Here is a 23,511-nt window from a genome sequence, read left to right on the forward strand (position 1 = left end):
GTGCCGCCAGGGGGAGCCCGCGGCCGCGGTGTCGCGCAGGGCCCGCGCCGGCGCTCGGAGGAAATGAAGGCGAGTTCCGCCGAGGCGGGAGCCATTACCCGCCGCCGGACCTGAGCCCCCCCTCCCGCCGCCGCCGGGGCCCCGCTCCGCGCCCCCCGCGCCCCGCACGCCCGTCCCGGCGCAGGTAAGCGCTGTCCCGGGGCCGGGGGGGCCGGCGGGCCGGGGGGAGCCGCGGGGCCGGGGCCGGTGCCTGCCCCGCGCACCCGCCCGCGGTGGGATCCCGAATGGGGGGGGGTCCGCGGGGCAGGCCCCGGCCCGGCCGCTTTGTCCCCGGCGAGAGGAGCGCGAACAAAGCCGGGGCAGGGCAGCGAGCGGCCCCCCGGGCCCGGCAAAGGGCGCCCCGAGGCCGCGGGTGCGGGCGCTGCCGGGGGCCCCGGGATGGGGAGGGGGCTCGGGGCACGGCGGGGGCACCGCGGGCTCTGCTCGAGGCCGCTGCGCTGCTCCGGGGGGTTCCTGCGGCTCCAGGGCGCGATGGGAGCCTGGGGTGGGCACGGTGGTCTCTGCTGTGGTCCCGCGGTGCTCGTGGGAGCTTGAGGTGTGCACACCTGGTCCAGGTGAGCACCATGGCCAAGGGCTTCTTCGTGGCCTTGGAGCACTCGCTACAGCCAGGGCTTTTGATGTGGTCCCAAGTTCCTCAGGAGGAGTTTGGGGTGTTCACTGTGGCCACGGTGTTTACCATGGCCGAGGTTTTTGCTGTGGCCCCAGGGTGCTCACTGGGAGCTCCAGGTGTGCGCCGTGCCCGAGGTCTTTGCTGTGTCCATGAGGTCCTCGCTGGGAGCTTGGGGTGTTCACCGTAGTCAAGGTCTTTTCTGTGGCTCCTCACCCCTCATGGGTTCTTCAGGTGTTCATCATGGCCAAGGTCTTCATTATGGCCTTGCAACACTTGCCATGGCCTCGGTCATTGTCTTGGTGCCAGGTTGCTCCCTGCAAGCTTGAGCTGCTCACCATGGCCAAGGCCTTTCATGATGCCTTTGCCATGGCCTTGGGGCTCTCACTGTGGCCATGGGTTTCACCATGACTCCAAGGTCCTCAGTGGGCTCTTAATGCTCCCACCATGGCCAAGACCCTTGCCAAGGCCTGCTTCTTGGCCAAGGTCTTCACCATGGCCTCGAGGTGCTCATGTCCTTGGTCAGTGCTGTGGCCCCGAGGCCCTGGCTGGGAACCTGAAGTGCTCATCCTGCCCAAGACTTTCCCCATCATGGCTGGCATTGCCGTGAGCCCCTTGCCGTGGCCCTGAGGTGTCCCCGTCACCCTCAGCCCGGCCCTGAGGTGCTCTGAGGCACCCCGTGAGGCAGCTCCGTGGCCCCAGGGCAGGTGCCGTGCCCGCGGCGCTCACCACAACCCCTCACCGTGGTGCTGACGCTCAGCACGGCCACGTCCCCATCCACGGCACCCTGGGGGCTCTCCCGGGTGCCTCTGGCTGGAGAGAGCCGGGGGGCCCTCGCCGTCCCCCCGCGCTGCCACCAGCCACCGCTGCCCTTTCCTTTTCTCCCCTCCCAGGTGCCCTCGAGCCGGGCGAGGCGATGCGGTGCGCCCGTGCCGCGTGCTGTGCCGAAGCGGCTCTTTAGATCCTCCCCGGCCCAAGCCTCCCCTGCCATGGATGCCTCCGGGGCTCTTGCTTCGGCTCCCTCCTCCGCGGCTCCCTCGGGCTCCCGCAGCCCCATGTTGCCCCCAGGAGCCGAGAGAGAGGAGTGGGGACCGAGGTTCAATTGTGCCCCTTCCACCTCTGCCGCAGCCTCGCAGGCGATGCCAGCGTCTGGCCGGAAGAGGAAGGCCAACTTCTCCAATGACGAGACCGAGACGCTGGTCTGGAATGTGGTCCGGCATTTCAGCGCCCTGTACGGGTCCGAGGCCCTGCGGGCTCACCCCGTGCGGCGGAAGCAGCTCTGGACCCAGATCCAAAGCCGCGTCAACTTCCTGGGCTACACCGAGCGCTCCATCGACGACCTCAAGCACAAGTGGCGCGACCTGCGGCTGGACGTCAAGAAGAAAATCACCTCCAAGAAGCACCTGCCCATGAACCGCGCCGGCGGGCCGCTGCACAAGCCGCGCCTCACGCCCCTCGAGAAGATGGTGGCTTCCACCTTCCTGCAGGCCAGCCACGACTCGGAGCCCGAGATCATCCTGGACCCAGGTGGGTGGTGGTGGCTCTGCGGGCAGAGGGTGGCTGGAGCTCTGGCTGCGCTCCCTGAGGGATGTCCGGCCATGCTGGTGTTCTCAGCTGGCTGTTGTGCCTTGTGGAAAGAGACTCTGGGGTTTGCCTTGGGGTTGCAGCACCCACCAGAGTCACAGGCATGTTGTACCCAAGTGCCAGCCACTGGGTAGGGAACTGGGATTAGAAATCCTTCGTGGAAATAACCTGGGATCAGCGAGTCATAGAAATCCCAGAGTGGTTTGAGTGGGAAGGGACCTTAAAGCTCATCCTGTTCCACCCTGTGCCATGGGCAGGAACACCTCCCACTATCCCAGGGTGCTCCAAGCCCTGTCCAGCCTGGCACTGGACACTTCCAGAGATCCAGGGGCAGCCCCACATCTCTGGGAAAACTCTGCCAGATCAACAGTATTCATAGGAACACCTCAAGTTTTGCAGGAGAGAATGTTTTTTGTTCTTCTTTCTTATTTTCTTTAATTTGATGCTTTTTGATCCCATAGTGGCCTCTCTGGTTTCACTGGGGGCATCATAGGCTCCATCCGTGTGGCCCAGACTCGGCTGTCATGTGCCAGGCACAGAGCTCTAGGCTGAAGGAAGAAATCCTGTGTAATGTCATGAAGCTGTGCCATGGGAGGATCAGGCTGGAAATCAGGGAAAGGTTCTTCCCCAGAGGGTGCTGGGCACTGCCCAGGCTCCCCAGGGAATGGGCACAGCTCCAACCCTGCCAGAGCTCCAGGAGCATTTGGACAGCACTCCCAGGGATGCACAGGGGGGATTTTGGGGTGTCTGTGTAGGTCCAGGATCTGGATCAATGATCCCTGTGGGTCCCTCCCAGCTCAGGTTATTCCCCAAGCCCACGATTCTCTGGCACTGGGGGCTGTCAGGATGGCGCTGGGGCAGGTGAGGCTGAGCAATGGGGCAGGATGGCCTTGCAGGAGCATCTGTACCTGGGGCCGCCGTGTCCCCGCCAGCTGAGGCCGCATCCTCTGTGTCCCGCAGATCTGTTCTTCCCCGGCGCCTCCAAGCAGCCCTTCATGCACCTGCAGCCCGGCGTGAGCCACCCCAGCATCTACATCGACACCAACGGGCAGCCCTCGGCCCTGCCCGACGTGGAGGGCTCGGCCGCGCCGCGCCTGCCGGGACAGAGCCCCGACCCCGCCGGCGGCTGCGAGTACCGGGGAGAGGGGCAGGGCGGCCCCGGTACGGCGGGAGCAGCACGGGGGGCTGGGGGGCTGGGAGCAGGGCGGGATGGACACGGGCTGGGTCTGCATGGAGATCCGCTGGGAGTGGGGGTCCTGGTGGTGGAGATCCACTGGGTCTGCATGGAGATCTGCTGGGAGTGGGGTCTGGGTGGAGATCCACTGGGTCTGCATGGAGATCTGCTGGGAGTGGGGTTTGGATGGAGATCCACTGGGTCAGGATGGAGATCCACTGGGTCAGGATGGAGATCCGCTGGGAGTGGGGTCTGGGTGGAGATCTGCTGGGTCAGGATGGAGATCCACTGGGTCAGGATGGAGATCTGCTGGGAGTGGGGTCTGGGTGGAGATCCGCTGGGTCAGGATGGAGATCCACTGGGTCTGCATGGAGATCGCTGATGGTTGTGAATCTGCTGGGTCAGGATGGAGATCGCTGGAGTGGGGTTTGGTGAGATCCGCTGGGTCAGGATGGAGATCCACTGGGTCAGGATGGAAAACCACTGGGTCTGCATGGAGATCCACTGGGTCTGCATGGAGATCTGCTGGGAGTGGGGTTTGAGTGGAGATCTGCTGGGAGTGGGGTTTGGGTGGAGATCCACTGGGTCAGGATAGAAATCCACTGGGTCAGGATGGAGATCTGCTGGCAAGTGTGGGATCTGGATGGAGATCCTCTGGCAGCAGGGTTTGGGTGAAGATGCAGTGACAGTGGAGTTCTGGATGGGGTCTGCTGGGAGTGGAGTCAGGATGGAGAGCCTCTGACTCAGGATGGAGATCCACTAACTCAGAATGGAGATCCACTGGGTCAAAATGGAGATTTACTGGGTCAGGATGGAGATCCTCCGTGTCAGGATGGAGATCCTCCGTGTCAGGATGGAGATCCTCTGGGTCAGGATGGAGATCCACTGGGTCAAGATGGAGATCCTCCAGGTCAGGATGGAGATCCTCTGTGTCAGGATGGAGATTTACTGGGTCAAGATGGAGATCCATTGGATCAGGATGGAGATCCTCCGTGTCAGGATGGAGATCCACTGGGTCAGGATGGAGATCCACTGGGTCAGGATGGAGATCTGCTGGGACCCACGTGCTGGGGAGGGCCTGGGGCCAGGGCAGTGCTGTGGTTTCTCTCACCAGAGGTTTCTCTTCTCCTGCAGCCGAGTCGGGCCCGGAGCTGCGCACTCCAGAGGCGTCGGCCATCTCCCCGTCCCTGCGGAACGAGTCCCTGGTCTCCTACGCCTCCATGTCGGAGGAGGAGGAGCGGGAAGGCCGGGAGGTGGAGAGGGGCCACGGCGGGGCCGCGGGGGTGCAGCCGGGGCCCGAGGCCCCCATGTCCGCGGAGGAGGACATGAAGCTGTCCCGCCAGGCCATGCTGATCCGCCGGTGCAGCTCGCAGGGCTCCGTCACTTCCCTGCCCGAGGACTCCCTCAACCCCGCGGACGCTCACTCGGACTGGGGGCACGAGGGCGCGTCCGACCTGCCCGCCCTGGGCCGCGGGCTCGACTCGGCGCATCCCGAGGAGCAGGCGGGCGGCCCGGGCCCGGAGATGGGCGCCTTGCCCAGGGTACTGATGGGGCCCACCTGGGAGAAGGCTCCGGCCGAGGAGGAGCCCCCGGCGCGCTCCCCGCTGCACGGCGCCCTGACCGAGGAGTCGCTGCCCTCCTCGGCCTCCCCGCCCGGAGACGGCCCGGCCGCCGCCGGCCCCGCCCGCGGGCTGGGCTGCTCCCGCCTGCGCGAGGACCGCCGCGAGAGCTGGAGGACTAGCATCCATCACCTGCTCGACCTGGAGGAGCAGTGGGACCAGCTGTACCACCAGGAGCTGGCCATGTGGCAGGAGGAACGGGCCACCCAGCGCGAGGAGCGGGCCCGCGACCGGGAGCTGCAGTTCCGCCTGCTCGGCGTCCTCACGGACATCCGCGACGAGCTGCGCTACCTGCGCCAGGAGCGCGCCGCCGCCCGCCAGAGCCCGGCCCCGCCGCCCCCCGAGCCCCGCCGCGACCCCAGCCCGCTCCTCGAGCAGCCCAAAGCCGAGCCCGGCTTCCCCGAGCCGCCGCCGGCCGGGAGCGCCGCCTGGGCGGACACCGCCGTGCCCAGCCGGAGCCCCTTCGGTAACCGCGGCCGGGGCCGGCGCCGCGGGCGGCCGCGCGGCTCCGCTTCCCGACACAGACGCCTCTTCCTCACCAACAGCTAGGGACGGGCGGGAGCCGCTCCGCCACGGACACCGAGTGCCCGCGGCCGCCCCGGGGGACGGCGTGCGGTGACGCGGGCGGCACCCGGACGGATCCCCGCGGGAAGGGACGGACGGACGGACGGACGGACGGACGGACGGAGGGCGCGGGCGGCCGGCGCTGCCCCGGCGGGCTCGGAGCGCTCCGGGCGGGGCCCCGCGGGTCTGAGGCACGGGAGGGCCCCGAGGTGACGCCGCCGTGCCCGCGGGGGACACGCGTGACAGCGCGGCCTGGCCCGACGGCGCCGGTCCAGTAGGATTTACTACCTGTCGGGGGGTGGGAGTTAGAAACACTTAGTCGCTGACGTGCGAACATTTTATGCAAATCATTTAATGACCTAATTTGCATATAACCATAAAACTTCTGTTAAAAAAAAAAAACGCCTCCAAAAAAACCCAGAAACGATGGTTTTGTGTGTGATCTCTGTGTGGGGGCGGGAGCTGGGCCAGGAGGGGCCGTTTGTCCCATGGCTCTGCAGCCCTGGATGGGGACAAGGCCATGGGACAAACGAGCTTCACCCCATTCCTTTGGGGCAGCCCAGCACCGTGGGTCAGGGCTGGGGAACAGGAGCTCTGCAGACCTGGAGTGGGGTGAGGGCATGGACATCGTGGGGGGAACGTGAAGGAGCTCATGCCCAGGAGTGTGCAGTGTCCCTGGGCAGTGTGCAGTGTCCCTGGGCAGTGTCCCCAAGCAGTGTGCAGTGTCCCCGGGCTGTGTGCAGTGTCCCCAAGGCGGGTACAGTGTCCCCAGGAGTGTGCAGTGTCCCCAAGGCAGTGTGCAGTGTCCCCAGGAGTGTGCAGTGTCCCCAAGCAGTGTGCAGTGTCCCCAGGAGTGTGCAGTGTCCCCGGGCAGTGTGCAGTGTCCCCAGGAGTGTGCAGTGTCCCCAAGGCAGTGTGCAGTGTCCCTGGGCAGTGTGCAGTGTCCCCAGGAGTGTGCAGTGTCCCTGGGCAGTGTGCAGTGTCCCCAGGAGTGTGCAGTGTCCCCGGGCAGTGTGCAGTGTCCCCAAGCAGTGTGCAGTGTCCTGGCAGTGTGCAGTGTCCCCAGGAGTGTGCAGTGTCCCCAAGCAGTGTGCAGTGTCCCTGGGCTGTGTGCAGTGTCCCCAAGCAGTGTGCAGTGTCCCCAGGCAGTGTGCAGTGTCCCCAAGCAGTGTGCAGTGTCCCCAAGCAGTGTCCCTGGGCTGTGTGCAGTGTCCCCAGCAGGTTCAGAGGGTCCCCAGGAGCGTGCAGGGCCCAGGCAGCCTGACAGGTTCCAGGAGTGTGCAGTGTCCCGAGCGAGTGTCCAAGGTTCCCAGCACTGTCCAGTGTCCCCAGGGAGTGTGGAAGGTTCCTGGCATCATGCAAAGCCCCTTGGGCAGCGTGCAGGATCCCCAGGCAGTGTCCAAATTCCCCAGCAGTGTCCCCAGGCAGCGTGCAGGGTCCCCAAGCATTGTGCAGTGTTCCCAGAGCGTGTGCAGGATTCCCAGGAAGTGTCCAAGGTCCCCAGCAGCATTTGGGGTCTCCAGGCAAGGTGCAGTGTCCCCAGCAGTGCTTGGGGTCCCCAGCAGTGTGCAGGGTCCCTGGACAGTGTGCAGGGTCCCCAGGGAATGTCGGAGGTCCCCATGGCAGGTGTAGTGTCCCCACAGCATGTGCAGTGTCCCCAGGGCACCCCAGCACTGTCTCCCCCCTCCATCTCCAGCCCACACCAGGGTGACAGCACTGCTGAGCCCTCTGTGCTGTGTCCCCTGTGCTGTCCCCTCTTCCAGCCCCCAGTGTTCAGGACCCCTTGACTGCCACGTCCTGGGAGGGGACAGTGGGGCAGCAGGAGCTGTGGCATTTGCAGGGTCACCCAGCTCTGGTGGTGGCCTCCCAGGAGGATGGTGACATCCAGCTTGGGGACCCTGGCGTGCCTGAGGAAAGGGCCTGGATTCTGTGGGGAAAGAATTGTGTGAAATAACTCCTATCCCAAAATCTCCTATCACCAAATCTACTCCCAAATAAGGGTAGGAGGGACCTGGGCATGGGGCAAGGACAGGGGACAGGAAGGACCCAGGGATGGGTCGGTGACAGGAGTGGGGGTGTCCTCACAGCCCCACCGGCACGAGGCCACCGCAGCCGGTGACACTGGGACCTCCTGAGTGCCACACTCCCAAACCCACAGCCCATTCCCAGTACCCCGTGTGCCACCAGGACATTCCCACGTTCCCATCCTGCTGCCGCTGCCTTCCCAGGCCGCAGGACCCCGGGGACGGGGCACAGAGCACGGGGGACCCGCGGCGGGGGCGCTGAAGGCTCTGCAGCCCAGCACGACTTTATTCCGTATGTATCGCTTCGTCCATACAAAACTACACCCCAAGCACTGTACAGCGGGACGGCGCGGCGGGAGCAGTAAAAATAAGCAGCGGGGGCGAGGGGACAGAGCGGCAGGCGGGGGTGGCGCGGGGGGACACGGCGGGGGCTGCCCCCCACCCCGAGCGGCGACATCGTCCGTGGGGGGAGCGCGGGGGTGAAGCGTCCGTCGGCGGCGGGGGAGGCTCGGTCCCGCCCCGGGGCTCCCCGCCCGCCCCCGTCCCGGCCCGGTGGGAAGCGGCGTGGCCGGGGCTGTCCCGGTGCCGGGGGTGGCAGTCCGCGCCGCGGCGGGCCCTAGTCCCCGGGGGGCAGGATCCCGGGCGGCGGCAGCGGCGGCGGCCCCGCCTCGGCGCCGTGCACCCGCTGGTGATCCTTGAGCGATTCCTTGTAGCGGAAGCTGCGGCCGCAGGCGGGGCACTGGTACGGGCGCTCCCCGGTGTGGATGCGCTGGTGCTTGAGCAGGTTCTGCTTGCGGATGAAGCTCTTGCCGCACTGGGCGCAGGCGAAGGGGCGCTCCCCGGTGTGCAGGCGCTGGTGGTTCTGCAGGTGTTCCTTGCGGCTGTAGCACTTGCCGCACTCGGAGCACTTGTAGGGCCGCTCTCCGCGGTGGATCATCTGGTGCCGCACCAGCCCCGAGTGGCAATTGAAGCTCTTGCCGCACTCGGCGCACGGGTAGGGCCGCTCGGCCGCGTGGCTGCGCTGGTGGATCCGCAGGCTCTTCTTGCCGCTGAAGCTCTTCCCGCACTCGGCGCAGCCGTGCGGCCGCTCCTCGGCGGGGCCCGGCGGCGCCGCGGGGACGGCCCCGGCATCGGCCCCCGGGCCCGCCTCGGGGCCCGGAGCTTTGCCCAGTCTGTGCTGCGCCGGCAGAGCCACGGCGGCCGGCACCGCCGCCTGTCCCTCGGGGGTCCCGAAGGCCGTGCCGGGGAAGAGCAGCTCCCCGGAGCTGCCCGGCAAACCCACCTCCTCGGGGGGCTCGGCGTGCGGGCACCGCTCCTCCGTCTTCACCAGCAGCCCCTCGCTGGCTGCAGGGGACAGAGAGAGCGGTCAGTGCCACCGGGGACACTGGGCATGTCCCCGAGTCACAGCTCGCCCTGCGGGGTGCTCCCCCCACCCCAGCCCCACGGCGGCGATCGCTCACCAGGACCAGGCCCCGGGGGCAGCATCTCCCTCTCGGGCAGCTCCCAGGGCTCCCGGACACAGGGCTCTTCCTCCTGCTTGATCCACGACAAGAAGTCGTGCGCGGTGATCAGGGCGTCCGCGCCTGCAGGGAGGGACGGGGACGGGGACAGGGACTCAGGCCCTGCTCCGGGGGCACGGGAGGGAACGGCGCCGGTGGGGCAGGCTCAGCGCCGGGCTCACCTGCACAGGGGTCCGGCGGCATCCCCCGCTCCTCCGGGAACTGCTGCTCCCCCACGAAGGCCACCTCCTGCTTGATCCGGGACAGGATGTCGGAGGTGGAGATCAGCGACTCTGTTCACGAGGAGAGACTTGGCCGGGGCCGGGATGGAGCCACAGGTGTGACCCACGGCCACAACACACCCGGGATGGAGCCACAGGTGTGACCCACGGCCACAACACACCCGGGATGGAGCCACACGTGTGACCCACGGCCATAACACACCCGGGATGGAGCCACACGTGTGACCCACGGCCACAACACACCCGGGATGGAGCCACACGTGTGACCCACGGCCACCACACTCGGGATGGAGCCACACGTGTGACCCATGGCCACCACACCCAGGATGGAGCCACAGGTGTGACCCACGGCCATAACACACCCGGGATGGAGCCACACGTGTGACCCACGGCCACAACACACCCGGGATGGAGCCACGCGTGTGACCCACGGCCATAACACACCCGGGATGGAGGCACACGTGTGACCCACGGCCACCACACTTGGGATGGAGCCACACGTGTGACCCACGGCCACAACACACCCGGGATGGAGCCACACGTGTGACCCACGGCCACCACACCGGGATGGAGCCACAGGTGTGACCCACGGCCACAACACACCCGGGATGGAGCCACACGTGTGACCCACGGCCACACACACCCGGGATGGAGCCACAGGTGTGACCCACGGCCACAACACACCCGGGATGGAGGCACAGGTGTGACCCACGGCCATAACACACCCGGGATGGAGCCACACGTGTGACCCACGGCCATAACACACCCGGGATGGAGCCACACGTGTGACCCACGGCCACCACACCCAGGCCTCAGGGGACACCCCCATCCCACAGCAGTTATGGACATCCAACAGCCCCAGGGAGCTGTGGGACAGCCCTTGGTGATGGGTGACACTGAGATGGCCCATGGGGTTGGGTGACAGGCACAATCCCTGGGAACAGATGACTGTGGCAGAGCCCACTGGGAACAGGTGACAATGGCACGGCTGATGGGACTGGGTGACTGTGACACAGCCCATGGGCCCTGACACAAGGTGGTGGCAGCAGGGGACACGTGGATCTCCCAGTGATGGATAGCCAAGATCTCCAGCACAAGAGCCATGGATTTTCTGGGGTCACTCACTCACAGCTGGAGAACTGGGCCCAGTGGGGATGGGACTGTTTGGGAGGGAGGAGGGTTGTCCCTGGTGTGAGGAGGGTGGGGACACTGGGGACAGTGGGGACAGTGGGGACATTGGCAGGGTCCTCCCGCGGTGCCTCACCCGCGCAGGTGTCCGGTGGCAGCTCCCTCTGCTCCAGCTCCCGCTGCTCGGGGACACAGGGCCCGTCCCCGCGCTCGCTGCGGGGCTGGGCCTCGCTTCTGGAGAGGGCCCCATCTGCCAGGGACACAGACGATGTCACCCCGTGCCTGTCACCCCCTCCCTGTCAGCCAGGCTTTGGGGGACACTCTGGGGACACACCAGGCTGCCAGGACCTGGTGTGCCTCCTGGCAAAGGTGCCTAAATCCCACAGCACCTCTGTGCTGGAGGTAGTGTGGACACTCAGGTCCTGGGTTCTGGGGGACAAGGACCCTCTCCAGCCCCCTTGGCAGCACCATGGCATGGCATGGTGTGTCACCCTGTCCCCACACACAGCATGAACCATGGAGCATTCCCTCTGGAACGGTCCCAGAACACAGCGAGTGCCACCACTGACCACTGGCAGGGGACCAGGCCACCCACGTTGGGGACCCACTGAGGAGACACAGCCATCGCTCCATCCTGCCAGGACACAGGGAAAAGGGACGTTTACCCAGGGACAGCAAAGCCTCATAGTTCTCCTTCACCAGGTTGTTGTACAGCTCTTTCTGCCACTCCTCCAGGTTCTTCCACTCCTCCGCTGAGAAGTAGACGGCGATGTCAACAAATGTCACCGGCACCTGTGGGGACAAGACCCCCTGGCTCAGCAGTGCCCGCTCCCCAGGGTCCCCCCACTGTCCTGCAGCCCCCGGGGACACCCTACCTTGGGCACCTCGCCCCGGGGGCCGGGGGGCAGCCGCAGCACCCAGAAGTTCCTGTTCTTCAGCAGGTTCTCCACGTTCTCCAGGCGCCGCTGGAGCAGCCCGTACTCCTGGATGAGGGTGCCCAGCACGGCCCACTTGCTCTCCAGCTGGTTCCCGAACTCCATGGCCGTCTTCTCGCAGTCCAGCAGCTTCTTCTCGGCCGTGCCCGAGCGGCCCTCCAGGCTGAGCAGGCGGGTGGCCAGGAGGTCGATCTTCCTCTCCATGGCCTGCACGGTGGCCACCACGGTCCAGAGCGAGGCCTCTGCCGAGTGCAGCTGCGCCTCCCGCACGTGCGCCCGCTCCGGCAGCAGCGGCGGCTGCAGCGGCATCAGGTGAGGGGCCTCCATGTTCCACTCCTGCACCTGGGCCACGGGGAGGGCACCAGTGGGAGGAGGCCCACGGGCACCCCCTGCAGCCTCTGCTCCCCGTTTCCAGGGCTTTTGGCCACCAGCAGCCCCAGAACTGCAGGGGACCCCTGTGTGCGATGCCCACTGGGCCGAGGGGACGGTGAGTGGCAGTCCAGGGTGGGCATGGGGTCAGTGTCCATCCCTGTCCCCATGGAACACCTCCCAGAACAAGGCAGGTCACCATGGTCACCTTCCCAACTTGTCACCCCAATCCCCAATCCCTTGGGAGCCATTTCTGGGTCTGCCCGGGCTGGAACCCACTCGGGAGGAGGATGGGGCTGGGTGGGCAGGGAGCAGCCAGGGCAAGTGGGGACCAGGGAGCTCCAGGGACACCTTGGGGACATAAAGGGACATGCCAGGACAGAGGTGCCTGGGGCATCCCCGCGCTGAAGCCTGCTCAGAGCACTCCGGGGCACCCTGGGGCATGCCAGGGCATCCCGGGGGCACGGGGATATCCCGGGCAGGGGTGCCTGGGGACACGCTGGGAACACCCGGGCATGCCGGGTCAGCGGGGCATCCCGGGAGCACCGGGGCCATGGCGGGTCGCGTCCCTGGGGACATCCCGGGGCACGCGGACATCCCGGGCCAGCGGTGCCCGGCGCATCCCGGGGCCGCACGGACACCCCGGGGCGGGGGTGCCCAGCCACGTCCCGGGGCACCGGGGCCACCGCGGGTCCGCTCCCCGGAGGCGGCGGGGCCCCGCGGGCCGGGGGTGCCGGAGGGTCCGGGCCGGGCAGCGGCGGGAGCGGGGCGGGCGGGGCGGCGCCGCCTGCGGCCGGTTCCCGGTGCCGGTGCCCCGGGCCGCGCTTACCTGGGCGGGCGCCCACTCGGCCATGGCCCCGCGGAGCTGGGCCGGGCCCCGGCGGCCGGGGCTGGGGCTGGGGCCGGGCGGCGGCGGCGGCGAGCGCGGAGCGGGGCCGGGCCGGGGCCGGGAGCGGGGCCGGGGCCGCTGTCGGTGCCTGCGCACGGGCCGGGCCCCGCCGCCCCGCCGAGCAGCCACGGGCAGCCGGGGAATCGCATCCGCCTCCTCCGGGCTGGGCGGCAGCGGGCGGGGAGCGGCGGCAGCGCGGAGCGCCGAGCACTGCCGCCTACCGGCACCGGGAGCGGCTCCGCCACCGGCGCGGCCCCGGTACCGCCACCGCCTGCCGGGAGCGGCCCCGCTACCGCCACCGGCACTGCCACAGTCCACTGGCACCGGCAGCGGCTCCACCACACAGCGGGCACCGGCACTGGTACCGGCACCTCCACCGCTGCCACCGGCACCACTGTGGGAATCGGTATCGGTGTCGGCTCTGCCTCCAGCACCGGCCTCTGCATGGCATCAGCCCCGAGGCTGACACGAGCCTGGGTGACCTGGACTGGTTTGGGTGCAGGGAACACCGATTTGGTGGCACCGAGGGCCGGGAGCGGTGGGGGAAGCGAACATGAGCGCCCACACCAGGACCCCGTCCTGGCCAGAAGACCCTTGTCAGGAGACATTCTGGGTTTGGGAGCCACCCCGTGTGCTCATCCTGACCCTGGAACCTTTTGCTTTACCAGTGCCGGGGCTGGTGCCAGGCCACGCAAAAGTGTTACAGTCCCACCTTCCCGGGATTATCCCGGGAAAAGCTCCCTCAGTGCCTCGGTGTTCCAGGATCCCTGCAGATGGGCCCTGACGGGGCTCCCCTGGCGGGACAGGGAGCGGGATGATCCTGGCCCCGGAGGAGGGCAGTGGTACATGAAGGGTTAACGGGCTGTTAATCACCACGGGAGCCTGAGCAGCCATTTCCCTCCAGGACGTCACCGCTCGCTGTCCCCTCCAGCACCCTGAGCCCCCAGGCCCTGCCCCATGGCCCCAGGGCTGAGCCATTTGCATGAAGACGTTTTCTCCAAAATGTCCAATTTTCCTGTCCCTGTTCCCTGGAGCGCAGCTCAACCTCCCCCAGCTGTCCCCTCCTGGCAGGAGCTGTGCAGAGCCACAGAGTCCCCCCTGAGCCCCCTTTTCTCCAGGCTGAGCCCTTCCAGCTCCTTCAGCCTCTGAGGTTTCTTCATCTCAGCCATGGATTCACGGGCTGCCAGCACAGACATGGTTTGCTTGGTTTATTCCCCAGATTTTCCAAACACCTCTTACCACACCGGTGATATTTCCCTGGGAATGTCAGTTCAGAAGCTTTGATCCCAGGACAGCAGCTGCTGGAGATCCCACTCCTTGTGGCAGTGGGGAGTTAAGGCTGGGTCTGACCCTCAGCAGTGAGGGGTGCTGGGGCCTGGAGCATCCCACGGGATCCAGGGCTCAGGAGACAAAGGAACCATCCCTGCTGTGGGAATGGAGCTGCATCCCAATCCAGGACACATTCCCTCCTCTGAGGGCTGGGAGAGCGCAGGATGTGCAGCTGGAAAACCACAGCCCAGCCTGGAGAGGGACTGGGGACAAGGATGGAGGGACAGGACACAGGGAATGGCTCCCAGTGCCAGAGGGCAGGGATGGATGGGAGACTGGGGATTCCTGGCTGGGATGGAATTCCCAGAGCAGCTGTGGCTGCCCTGGATCCCTGGCAGTGCCCAAGGCCAGGCTGGAGCACCCTGGGACAGTGGAAGGTGTCCCTGCCATGGCAGGGGTGGCACTGGGTGATCCTTAACATCCCTTCCAATCCAAACTATTCTGGGATTCTCTGAGGAATAAAAGCAAAGCCAACCCAAGGACTTCACTTGAAGCCAGTGCCAAAATGTTTTTGGAACATTATTCCTGTACCTGGGATGGGCAGGATGCTTTGGGGCCAAGTGGATTTCCCCAGTCCTGCTCAGAACTCCTGGAACTGCAGCACAGCACCAGCTGGGTGCTCTCTGCTGCTCCTCAGGAGCCTGGAGACTTCATTCCAGCTGGAGCTCTGACTGAGGACACCCCTCCAACTGGAGGCAACACATTTTCCCTCTTGGCACGCAACTGGAATATTCAAAAATGCTGAAAACCACCAGCACGTGGGGAGAAAACACAAAATCTGCATGTGCTGCCTCCCGGCTCCTCTCCTCCACCCTTCTCCCTGCTGCATTTCCACTTCCCAGAGGAACATCACCAACACGCTGTACACACGTTTAGAATATACCCATGGGGTTTTCCCCCCAGAATTTCAGAAACCAAAGCAGCATCTCACCCCACAGGAAAACATGAGGTCAATATAAAAATAGAATCCAAAACCAGAGTTAGTTCTGCAGGTACAGTAATGGGAGAGCAGCTAAAGTGGGGAAATAATGCCCAGAATTGCTTGCTTCAAACATCAGTTCACAATCCTATTCTCAATTTTTCATTTTTCATCCCTGGAAACTTCCACTGTTTCTGTGTGGTTCTCTGGATGCTCTCCAGCACGTGTTGTTTGGTGCACCAAGTTTTTTTAAATGTCCCTTTTGGTAGAGCCAGTGCTGCTCTATCCTTCTCCTGCTCCAAGGAGGAGCTGGATGGAGCACGGTAAGAACGGCAGGAATGATCCAGCTCCTGAGCAGTGACAGGGCAGCAGCAGATTGAACCAGAACTTCATGTCTTAGGTTGCAATGCAAGATGTAACCAAATGCATTCCATCACCTGGTGTTAAAGTCAGGTGGGGCAGTGTTCTTTATCTCTTCCAGGACCCTTCCTTTGTCCAGGGAGATATCTTCTGTTAATGGCCCATTAAGTGTCCCTGCAAGGCTGATCAAATTCCACCATCCCATTGGGAGATGCTCTGCTCAGGGGGAGGAGCCAAGCATTCCTAACTGGATATAACCTGGGGTCTGGAACACCACAGCAGCATTTTCCACTGGATTCCCAGAGGAGCAGTTTCCTTCTCCACGGCATTCCCAGAGGAAGACCAGGCTCATCTACACCACCGCTGGAAGAAGGAGTTTCTCAGAGGAAAACTCCAACCTTCTGCAGGATCCCTGCTCCGACAGAGCCACAGCTGGCACTGCAGGAGGGCTGCAGCCAACACCCTGACCCACAGGGAGCCAGCCTGTGTCCTGACTCTGTCAGTGCTTTTGCACCAGTGCATTTTATTCTAATTTTCCTTTTACATTAGTAGTTCTGATTTGGGATCTCCCGCTGGTTAGCTTTCAAAGTAAAGTTTGAGAAGTGGGAAAACTGCCTTATCCCCAGAATCTAACCCACAGAGGACTACCAAGCCCCACCTCTGGGCAGAGCAGGGGTTTGACAGCTGACTGCAAATCTCTACCCTAGGCAGGCTTGTGGCACGTGGCTGAGATGGTCTATGAGGAGGGGCCTTTGGAGGGGGGGTTTCTCCAGCACGCAGAAGGGTTTCTCCAGCACGCAGAAGGGTTTCTCCAGGAAGCACAATGGCTTCTCCAGGAAGCAGAAGGGCTTCTCCAGGAATCAGACGGGTTTCTCCAGGAAAAAGGAGTGTTTTTTCAGGAAGTAGGAGAGTTTCTCCAGGAAGTAGGAGAGTTTCTCCAGGAAGCAGGAGAGATTCTCCATGAAGAAGGATGGTTTCTTCAGGAAGCAGGATATTTTTTTCAGGAAGCAGGAGAGTTTTTTCAGGAAGAAGGAGAGTTGCTTGAGGAAATAGGCGGGTTTCTCCAGGAATAAGGAGGCTTTCTTCAAGAAGCAGGAGGGTTTCTCCAGGAATAAGGGGGAGTTTCTTCAGGAAACAGGAGGGTTTCTCTGGGTATCAGGTGGGTTGGTTCAGGAATCAGGAAGGTTTCTCCAGGAAGAAGTTGGGTTTCTCCAGGAATCAGGCATGTTTCTTCAGGAAGCAGTTAGGTTTCTTTGGGAAGCAGGTGTGTTTCTTCAGGAAGCCATTGGGTATCTTCAGGAAGCAGTTGGGTTTTTCCAGGAATCAGGTGGGTTTCTCCAAGAAGAATTTGGGTTTCTTCAGAAATCAGGCAGGTTTCTCCAGGAATCAGGCGAGTTTCTCCAGGAAGCAGGAGGGTTTCTCGAGGAAGCAGGAAGGTTTCTCAAGGAAGCAGGCACGTTTCTCCAGGAAGCAGGAAGGTTTCTCCAGGAAGCAGTTGAGTTTCTCCAGGAAGCAGGAAGGTTTCTCTAGGAAGTAGTTGGGTTTCTCCAAGAAGAAGTTGGGTTTCTCCAGGAAGAAGTTGGGTTTCTCCAGGAATCAGGCAGGTTTCTCCAGGAAGCAGGCGGGTTTCTCCAGGAAGCAGGAGGGTTTCTCGAGGAAGCAGGAAGGTTTCTCAAGGAAGGAGAAGAGTTTCTCCAGGAATCAGGCACGTTTCTTCAGGAAACAGACAGGTTTTTCCAGGAAGCAGGCGGGTTTCTCCAGGAAGCAGGAAGGTTTCTCCAGAAAGTAGGCACATTTCTTCAGGAAGCAGGAAGATTTCTCCAGGAAACAGTTGGCTTTCTCTAGGAAGCAGCTGGGTTTCTCCAAGAAGAAGTTGGGTTTCTCCAGGAAGGAGAAGGGTTTTTCCAGGAATCAGGTGAGTTTCTCCAGGAAGCAGGAGGGTTTCTCCAGGAAGCAGGAGGGTTTCTCCAGGAAGCAGGAGGGTTTCTCCAGGAAGCAGGAAGGTTTCTCCAGGAAGGAGAAGAGTTTCTCCAGGAATCAGGCACGTTTCTTCAGGAAGCAGTTGGGTTTCTTTGGGAAGCAATTGGGTTTTTCCAGGAATCAGGTGGGTCTCCCCAGGAAGCAATTGGGTTTCTCCAGGAAGGAGAAGGGTTTTTCCAGGAATCAGGCACGTTTCTCCAGGAAGCAGGAAGGTTTCTCTAGGAAGCAGAAGGGATTTTCCAGGAAGCAGGAAGGTTTCTCCAGAAAGTAGGCACATTTCTTCAGGAAGCAGGAAGATTTCTCCAGGAAACAGTTGGCTTTCTCTAGGAAGCAGCTGGGTTTCTCCAAGAAGCAGCTGGGTTTCTCCAAGAAGAAGTTGGGTTTTTCCAGGAAGGAGAAGGGTTTTTCCAGGAATCAGGCGAGTTTCTGCAGGAAGCAGGAGGGTTTCTTGAGGAAGCAGGAAGGTTTCTCTAGGAAGCAGTTGGGTTTCTCCAGGAAGCAGGAGGGTTTCTCAAGGAAGCAGGAGGGTTTCTCCAGGAAGCAGGAAGGTTTCTCCAAGAAGCAGGAAGGTTTCTCCAGGAAGGAGAAGGGTTTCTCCAGGAATCAGGCACGTTTCTCCAGGAATCAGGCGGGTTTCTCCAGGAAGCAGGAAGGTTTCTCTAGGAAGCAGTTGGGTTTCTCCAAGAAGCAGTTGGGTTTCTCCAGGAAGCAGGAAGTTTTCTCTGGGAAGGATCCGTGTTTCTGCTCAGCTGCCCGGCGTGGGCGCGCCGGTGCCGCAGCAGGTACGCGTGGCGGGCAAAGCTCCTGCCGCACTCGCTGCAGATGAACCACGGCACCGCCGCGTCCTCCAGCTGGCCCTGGTGGTACAGCAGGAACCGCCTGAACTCATCCAGCTCCTGCCCTGCCAGGACTCTGTTACCGCTCCTGATTGTCACGGGATTTGGTGCTGGACTGTGGTGGCTCCCTGATGTTTCTGCCTGGGATGCTCCTGAGGATGATCCCTGGGTCATGGCACCACCATGGCCTGGAACAAGGAGATTCTAAACATTCCCTGTATGTGATGTGACAGAAAAATCTCCGAACAACAATTCTCGATTTGCTGCTTCTGGACAAAACCCTTAAGTTTTGGGTTAAAAAAAAAACACAAAAAAACCCCCAAAAAAACCAAACCAAAAAAAAAAAAAAAACAAAAAAAACCACCAAACCAAAAAACCAAACAAAAACAAAAAACAAACAAACAAACCAACCAAAAAACAAAACAAAAAAACAAAACACCAAAAAAACCCAAAAAAACCAAACAAAAAAAAACCACCACAAAAAAAAGCCCACCCCCTCAAAACAAAAACAAAAAAAACCCCAAAAAAACAAACCACAAAACCCCCCCCCAAAAACTACCAACAAACCAAACAAAAAAAACCCCAAAACAAACAGACAAACAAAAACTAAAAAACAAAGAAACCAAAAACACTCCCCCTAAAATGGAGTTTAAGGGTTTAGAATACAGTAATATATATAAAAATAAGATAGAAGATTTAGGGTGAAGACTAATCCTTCTTCTTCACCTTCTTCTCCATGGGTTTGGGTAGCATTGTGTAATTAGACAAAGTCCACATCACAAGAAATGAGTGATTAATTATTAGGTTAAAAGTAAAAATAATTTAGGCAGCATTTCTTAATTAGATTTTTTTTTCCTTAAAAGACCTTGTAGAGATAAACGCGGGGCCATTTTATAACTTGTTGGTGAAATACTGTAGAACTCGACTTGTAAGACTGTAATATAGATTAGAAATAGTAAATATTTAAGTCCAAACACTAAATATTGTCTCTGCACATTTCATCCCAACCCTGACCAAGACAAAAAAAAAAAAAAAATTGTGTCACTGCAGCTCCTGTATCCAAACCTTTTCCATTCCTTATTCCTTGTTTTATTGGCAGCTGCATTCCCTGGGATCCTAAACTGTCCTTCAACTTTTTAAAGGAAAATTGTGGAGGTTTTTGTCTCTCACAAAGGTTCACAAGCTCTTAAAGATGAATTCTCTAAAAATCCAGGGATGTGAGGAGTGACAAGAGCCAGGCCAGACCCAGCGTGTGTCCCTTTGGAGAGGGAAAACTGACCTTTTCCCAGTGTGATCAAAGGTCCAAATTTCTCCTTCAGCAATTGCTTATAAAATTCATTCTGCCAATCCTGCAGACGTGGCCACTGAGGAAGCATCGCAGGGACCTAAAAAGCAAAATGCTCCAGAGTTAGGGGAGCTGAGAATCCCTGAAAACCCTCTCATCCCAACAGTTAAAACACGTTGGCACCTCCCAGCTGCTCCCAGCGATGTCTGTGCTATGTGTAAGCAGCATATTAATGAAGGATTTTACATAAGAACCTTCTACTGTTAATCCAGAATGAGAGAAATGGCTTTAAAGTGATGTGACTCAGCCAGAACAATGATTTGCTCCAATAACTGGGTCAGAAATTAGTCATAAAACCAGATATCTGTGGTCAGCATCCACACCCAGCCCCCTCAGGGAATGTGGTTCTTCCTTCAATGAAAAATAAAATTATTCAGTGTTTTAAATAAACCCTGAGGCAGTGCCACGATCTGTCAGACTGGCTGGAAAAGCTCCTCCCTGGTAATGAAAGCTTATTATTAGGGAATAACAATATTATTATTACTAATTAAACCCTCCGAGGGATATTTTTCCAAGCTGCTTCCAAGGCTTTACACACAGACCTCCCTTTAATTGAATTCATTCCCACTGCCCAGCCCCTCAATTACCCCGCAGGGCTCAGAAATCCGGACCCTTTTTCGGCTTTTGTTGCCCATCACGTCCCCGCCAGCCCGGGGGGTGCCCACGAGCCAGGTGCCATCCAGGGCCAGGATGAACTTGCTGGGCACGGCCTCCTTCAGCAGGCGCCGCCTCTTGCGGGTTTTCACGGGCTGCGCCTCGAAGGAGCTCTCCTCGAAGTGCTCCGAGCACAGGCTCTGGTACTTGGAGGGGGTCTCCATGTCCCTGCCCATGTTCTGGAGCCACTGCCTCAGCAGGGCTTGGTTTTGCAGGGGGAAGGAGTAAAAACTGACCGAGCTGTTCCTGTAGGCGCCGCTGGTGCCGTTGCGGCAGTACAGGGCCGCGCAGTAACCCATCCTGAGGGGCCAGGGGTGGGGGAACACCCCAAAAAACACCCCAAAAACACGCCAGGGAGAAAGCTCAGGGAGTTTCATCAACCTCAGTCCCGAACAGGTCTAAATTTCTCTGAAAACCCCATGGTTTTGGCAAAGAGCAGGAGCTGAGGTGGGCGAGTGAAATGCGGGACTGAACTTCCCACAGGAGCTCCCCACGGAGAGGAGCCAGGTCTGTCCCAGCTGCTTCAAATCGACGATCTGAGAAGGAAAAAAAAGCTTTAAAATCAGCTTAATGCCCACTGAATATGCAGATTTACATTTAATTAACCCTAGTGGTATGCACACAGAGTGAGCTTAGTTTATTTGTGATTTCACAGTGAGTTTCGTTCATTTGTGTATCCACAAGAGACCCCGAGCTCCAAAGGTCATCCAGCACACAGCACAGGGCTGAGAGACCAATAATTCCCAAAAACTGCAAGTTTGGGGTGTACCAAGAGCTCTCCCATCATATCAGAGGAGAGTCTCAAGGGTGTCAATCAGGGAGGAGATCTTTGGACAGGAACACTGAAAAAGGGAATAAACCATCCAGGGATCGTGCTGCATCCTGCTCTGAAGAGGAGGAGATCCCAAGGTTTGAGGATGCCCAGGGTTAAAAAGAATCAAGGATTAGAAGGTCCAAAAAAAGCTCACAGAGCCTGATTATTAAATTAAGCACTCAGCGTAGAGATTGGTACTTTTGCCCTTATCTTCTGGTAATGAGAGAAATAAAAGAATAAAAGAGGGAGATCAGATGGCAGAGGGAAGGAAATCACCAATCCCGGCTCCAGCACTAATCCTGTCCCGAGGGCACAATCTCACAGGTAAATTTTCCCCGCCCTGGAATTAAGTTTCTCCTTTTATATGTAAATGAGCGAGGATCACAGTCCCTTCTCCCAGAGCTTTCTGGAAAGAGCCTTTGGGGCTCTTGATCCCCTCTCCTGGAGCAGTCTTTGGCTGACACTCTGTGCCCCTTTCCCGACCCCATTCCTTTTCCCACCGCCTTTATCTCCCTGGAGCAGAAGGGAAGCGGCCCCTGGAGGTGCAGCCCCACCTCCGTGTTCCTCCTTTCTCCAACCACATCCCTTCTAAACTGCTGCTTATGGGAGCGTGGGACACAGCAGCACATCAGCTCCTTGGGGCCCAGGTGTCCCCAGGTCCCCAGCACGGGGACGGCAGGGACACTGGGGTGAGGCCAGAAGGGGACACGGAGCTGCTGCAGGGCTGGAACCGGGCTGGGAGAGCTGGGAATGTTCCCCTGGAGAGGAGAGGGAACCTGGGAGAGCTCAGAGCCCCTGGCAGGGCCTGAAGGAGACCTGGAGAGGGACTGGGGACAAGGATGGAGGGACAGGACACAAAGAATGGCTTTAAACTGAAAGAGAGATGGGATATTGGGAATTAGGAATTGTTCCCTGGGAGGGTGGGGAGGGCCTGGCACAGGGTGCCCAGAGAGCTGTGGATGTTCCCTGGCAGTGTCCCAGGCCAGGCTGGACGGCACTTGGAGCAATCTCGGACAGTGGAAGGTGTCCCTGCTCATGGCACTGGATGAGCTTCCAGGTCTCTTTCAACACCACTCCAGGCCAGCCCGGCTTTCACCGCCTGCACATGCCGGGGCTGTCTGTGCCTCCCTCGCCGTCCCACAGCCGTGGGGGAGCGGGTAGCGGCGCAGCCATCGGGGGTCCTTGGGAAGGCGCCACAGGGCGAGGCCGGACACGGCTCCGCACCCGGGGAGCACCGCGGGACCCCCGGCGGCCCCGCTCCCGCCACGCCGCGCCGCCATCTTCCTCCCCTCAGCCCCGCCGAGCCGCAGCAGCCAATCACAGGCGGCGCCCGGCAGCAGCAGCCAATCGGAGCTCAGCCCTGACCATTTCCCTCACGCCATTGGCCCGCCGGGTCCGCCCAGTCCCCGGCGCGCCGTGGCCTCCACGAGGGGAGGGCGGGAGGGACGCTCATCCCCATTGGTCAGAGCGTGGGGACAGCAGGGCGCTGATTGGACGAGACGGGAAGGGAGGCGGAGATTAGGACGGCGTCCACTCGTTGTCATGGCAACGGCAGCGCGGCGGAAACCGCGGGAGCCTCCAGCGAGCACCGGCCGCGGGTCGGGAGCGGAGCCCCGGGACTCCTCACCGAGCACCGGCCGCGGGTCGGGAGCGGAGCCCCGGGACTCCTCACCGAGCACCGGCCGCGGTCGGGAGCGGAGCCCCTGGACTCCCTCTCTGAGCACCGGTGGGACGCGGGATTCGCCGTCTCGGAGCGCGGTCCCGGTTCGGGGCAGCGGAGGGACTTTCCCCCGCCTGGACCGTAGGCGGCCTCCGGGACCGGCCCCCGCCTCTCCGCCCGTTTCATCCCAATGCAAAGATGCCTCGAAACCTGGGATTTGGGGGGTGGGAGCCGCTCCGTTCCTCCTCTGGCTTCAGCCTCGCCCCTCCCTTCCCTTCCCGCTGCAGAACGACCCGTGGCACTTGACAATTTTAATTAAAACCCCTGAAATTTCCAGCCAACGAATCAAACATCCGGACAAAACTCAAGCAGAAACACGCACGCAAAAAAGCTCCTTGAAGGAAGTTTCCTTTAAGTTAGAAGAGCTCTGACCACAAACAGGCTCTTCCCTCACTCTGTTTCTCTATTTTTTCCCCACGGTGCAGGTGACAGGTGACAAATCTAGAATCTTATTAATAAATCGTGTCCTTACAAGGCCACGACACAACCTGAACACGAGCAGAAGGGCTCGGAAGGAGGATGTTTAATGAGCAGTGCCGTGTCCCGCTCCAAGGGGAGGGAAATTCCTCAGGCGTGGAGATGCCCCGGGTCCAAAGGGAACGACAGACAGGGGGTCCCGAAGGAGCGACAAAGTTTGATTAGTAAATGATCGACTTGGCATGGTAATTGCCACGAGTTAGCACCTGATCTTCTATTAGTAAATGAAAAAGGAAGGAGGGGCGAGGGGAGAGGTGAGAGAACATCACCAGTCCTGGCTCCAGCGCCGATCTGGGTGTCCAGGGTGTGCAGGGTCCCGAGGGTGCTGTGGGGACACCTTCTTATGGGTAAATTTTCCCCGCCCCGGCATCAGGTTTCCCCCT

At 60.9% G+C, this 23,511-nt stretch overlaps 2 protein-coding genes across 2 annotated transcripts in view; one reads left to right on the forward strand and one right to left on the reverse strand.

Annotated features, from left to right (window-relative positions):
• Positions 1-12,761, reverse strand: part of LOC135444062 (uncharacterized) — a 36,340-nt gene extending 23,579 nt beyond the window's left edge. Inside the window, exons 1-15 of the mRNA XM_064705174.1 lie at positions 12,635-12,761; positions 11,377-11,778; positions 11,167-11,293; positions 10,638-10,751; positions 9,314-9,424; positions 9,093-9,215; positions 8,254-8,976; positions 5,588-5,896; positions 5,213-5,472; positions 4,856-5,154; positions 4,640-4,813; positions 3,160-3,622; positions 2,071-2,210; positions 1,410-1,914; positions 99-539 (exon numbers count right to left, since the gene is read on the reverse strand). Of these exons, the coding sequence (XP_064561244.1) occupies positions 99-539; positions 1,410-1,914; positions 2,071-2,210; positions 3,160-3,622; positions 4,640-4,813; positions 4,856-5,154; positions 5,213-5,472; positions 5,588-5,896; positions 8,254-8,976; positions 9,093-9,215; positions 9,314-9,424; positions 10,638-10,751; positions 11,167-11,293; positions 11,377-11,778; positions 12,635-12,658 (4,215 nt within the window). The 5' untranslated portion in view covers positions 12,659-12,761. The remainder of the gene's footprint in view (positions 1-98; positions 540-1,409; positions 1,915-2,070; positions 2,211-3,159; positions 3,623-4,639; positions 4,814-4,855; positions 5,155-5,212; positions 5,473-5,587; positions 5,897-8,253; positions 8,977-9,092; positions 9,216-9,313; positions 9,425-10,637; positions 10,752-11,166; positions 11,294-11,376; positions 11,779-12,634) is intronic.
• Positions 66-6,035, forward strand: LOC135443495 (uncharacterized). Its single transcript, XM_064703734.1, has 4 exons — positions 66-184; positions 1,796-2,194; positions 3,212-3,412; positions 4,560-6,035. Exons 2-4 carry the CDS (start codon positions 1,807-1,809, stop codon positions 5,591-5,593), a joined length of 1,623 nt encoding a protein of 540 aa, XP_064559804.1. The 5' UTR covers positions 66-184; positions 1,796-1,806; the 3' UTR covers positions 5,594-6,035.
• Positions 12,762-23,511: the final 10,750 nt, after the last annotated feature.

The sequence above is a fragment of the Zonotrichia leucophrys genome, chromosome 2 (genome assembly GCF_028769735.1).
Source record: "Zonotrichia leucophrys gambelii isolate GWCS_2022_RI chromosome 2, RI_Zleu_2.0, whole genome shotgun sequence".
NCBI classification, from domain to species: Eukaryota; Metazoa; Chordata; class Aves; order Passeriformes; family Passerellidae; genus Zonotrichia; species Zonotrichia leucophrys.

What these genes read in the sequence shown, in the direction of transcription:
- LOC135443495 (XM_064703734.1), top strand. Translation starts at nt 1,807, where the DNA reads ATGCCAGCGTCTGGCCGGAAGAGGAAGGCCAACTTCTCCAATGACGAG. An exon ending in CGAGATCATCCTGGACCCAG is followed by an intron (nt 2,195 to 3,211) that starts GTGGGTGGTGGT and finishes TGTGTCCCGCAG; the next exon opens with ATCTGTTCTTCCCCGGCGCC. An exon ending in AGAGGGGCAGGGCGGCCCCG is followed by an intron (nt 3,413 to 4,559) that starts GTACGGCGGGAG and finishes CTTCTCCTGCAG; the next exon opens with CCGAGTCGGGCCCGGAGCTG.